General features: G+C 65.7%; 2 protein-coding genes across 2 annotated transcripts in view, besides 1 other annotated feature; one reads left to right on the top strand and one right to left on the bottom strand.

Moving 5' to 3' along the window:
* Positions 1 to 755, bottom strand: part of Tco025E_08484 (1-phosphatidylinositol phosphodiesterase) — a gene marked incomplete at both ends in the record, with an annotated part of 891 nt that extends 136 nt beyond the window's left edge. The window contains one exon of the mRNA XM_029375332.1: positions 1 to 755. This exon is cut by the window's left edge and continues 136 nt beyond it. Coding sequence (XP_029224559.1) covers positions 1 to 755 — 755 coding nt within the window.
* A 78-nt stretch (positions 756 to 833) lies between these two features.
* Positions 834 to 1,295, top strand: Tco025E_08485 (uncharacterized protein; the record flags this gene model as incomplete). Its single annotated transcript, XM_029375333.1, has 1 exon — positions 834 to 1,295. One exon carries the CDS (start codon positions 834 to 836, stop codon positions 1,293 to 1,295), a length of 462 nt encoding a protein of 153 aa, XP_029224560.1.
* Positions 1,296 to 2,167: 872 nt separating this feature from the next.
* Positions 2,168 to 2,197: a microsatellite.
* The last annotated feature ends 85 nt before the right edge of the window (positions 2,198 to 2,282 follow it).

Here is a 2,282-nt window from a genome sequence, read left to right on the forward strand (position 1 = left end):
AAGCGAGGGGAGGCCGGCGAAGCGAAAGAAACCGGCCCCCGCCGGAGGCAGGAGCTTCCATTCGCTGGGGGTTCTGTCGTGGCGGAGACTGTCGGGACGGCCGCCCCCGACAGGCCAACCCCGTCGCCAAGAAAGATCACCTTCCCGCGCGAGGGGCCAACTGTGCAGCGGACGTCTCTGCACGCGTAGTCGCGGATCCCGTCAGAGCGCCTTATCGCCGCCTCAAATTTGCCTTGGTCCCAGCAGTACGGGAAGAACCTCCCCAAGTCCGGGTTCTCATCCTTCACACGCATGACGAGCACCTCCGAAGGGTTTGCCTGCAGGAAGGACTCCACCTGTGCCATGATGGCCTCGAACGTTTCCGAGATGAGCCCACCCAAGAGCAACGGATGGCCGTGTACAACGTACAGGGTTGCATTCATGAAAGTCAGGCGGATGTCGAGGAACCGCACGCCGGCCTCCAACTGCGTCTCCACGTCGGCTGTCTGGCACTGGTGGGACAAGGCCCCCTCGTACGCGTAGGTGCCGCTGTCGTGCGTCCCCGGGAGCGTCAGCTCCAGAAACACGCGTCTGCCGTCGTCCAGGCGGGACATCCACTTCGGCCGCTGCCCCGCGAGGCTGCGCCCGTAGCCGGGGTCCGCGCCCACCGTCCCAAAGCCGCACGCCACAGCGAGGCAGCCAAAAAAAACAATAAGCGGCGCCATCGCGTTCATTTCCTTCCTTGTGTCTGCAAGAGGAGGGGAGCGGGGCGGCATGGCACAGCAGAGACAACTCCAGCACTTTTCACAACAACAAAAAACACAAAGGCAAAAGCAACCGCGCACAGGCTGCAGATGCGGGCTGCTGCGCCGCCCCACGGGCATGTGCCGTCCGCGCCTTTGGGTCCCTTCTCGGGTCCGCACGGCGGCGGCGGGGAATGCGTGCGCTCCGTCGCCCGGGAGGCGTGCGAGGCGCCCCGCAGTTTCCATCCCACGGCTCCGCAGGAGGGCGGCAGTTCGAAACAAGCCACAGGCAGCCCAAGTGGCGGCAACAGCCTCCGTGCATTTCGGCCGCTGCGCTTCAAGGCGGCGCAGAAGTCGCGGAAATCCCTAAACCCGCCCCGGCAAGAGGCGCAGCGCGGGTCATGCCCGCACGGGGGGGGCGGTCTAGCCTGCGGCGAGTGCACCGCACACGGCAAAACTGCCCCGCCGCCCCCACCGGCATCCGTTCGCCAGAGCTCAACCCAACCGTGCGGTGTCGCAGTGCCGTGCTTTTGCCCACCCAACACACAAAGGAAGGCAAAACTCAAGACATAAAAAAAATTATTTCGCCGCGGGGCAAGGAAGGATGCCACTGCGCACAGCAGGGCGGCGGCCGACGCGGCGACACATGCCACCCTCCCACGACAAAACAGCGCGAGAGCGCATGCGCTGCTGCCGCCGTTGGCTGCGCTTTACTCCCTCCTCGTCGGCTTGCTTCCGGGTTCCGGGCGCCGACGCGGGAGGGCTCCCCGCCGCAAAAAAAAAGAAAAAGGCGGTGCGCGGAAGAGAAAAAAGGGCGGCGGCGGCGTGTTGGCGTGCCGCCAGCAGCCACATCCGGCGCAGTTACGGCGAGGAACACCGCAAGTGCGGACCCGGCCGCAAGGGAAATGCACACAGACGCCGCAAGCGCCGTCAGTTCGGCCGCTGAAATGCGGGCGACGGCGCCTCTTCCGCCAATTGCCAGCGAACGTGTTCCTTCGCCCCCACAGCCACGCCGCGTGTGCCGCATGCAGCCCGGCCCAGTGGCGCCACTCCGGTGCCCATCTCCTCCCTGTTCCTCCTTTTTTTATTTCCCACTGCCTCCATTTCCCCCATGGGCAGGGGCGGGGATTTGTGCCGCCGGGGACGTCGCCTTCCCGCCGCAACTGCCGCGGTGGGGCGAAAGCAAAAGAAACACGCGCCAGCACGGAGAGCCCAGCCCTCGGGCCCGCCCCAAACAGAAAGAAGAACGGGGAGAGCCAACGGGGGCGCAACGCGGCAATTGTGCCTCGGCGCGCCCACGCACCGGGGGGGACGGGGTCCGCCCGCGCTGCCAGGGGGAAAACTCCGCAGACAGGCCCCGCAGGTAGCAAACAAGTAAGAGAGAAGAGGCACATCATCACCCCACGCCCCCGNGGGGCAGCGGCGAGGGAAGGGGGAAAGCAGTAATGTATATATATATATATATATGCATGTATTGTGGCCCCCACATGGAGAGACGTTCTACTGGGCAGTGGGGCGGGGCGGGGGACGAGGGGCGCGCGCAAACCGTGCGGGGCGGCC

Source organism: Trypanosoma conorhini (genome assembly GCF_003719485.1).
Source record: "Trypanosoma conorhini strain 025E chromosome Unknown Tco_14.4_contig_00794, whole genome shotgun sequence".
NCBI classification, from domain to species: domain Eukaryota; phylum Euglenozoa; class Kinetoplastea; order Trypanosomatida; family Trypanosomatidae; genus Trypanosoma; species Trypanosoma conorhini.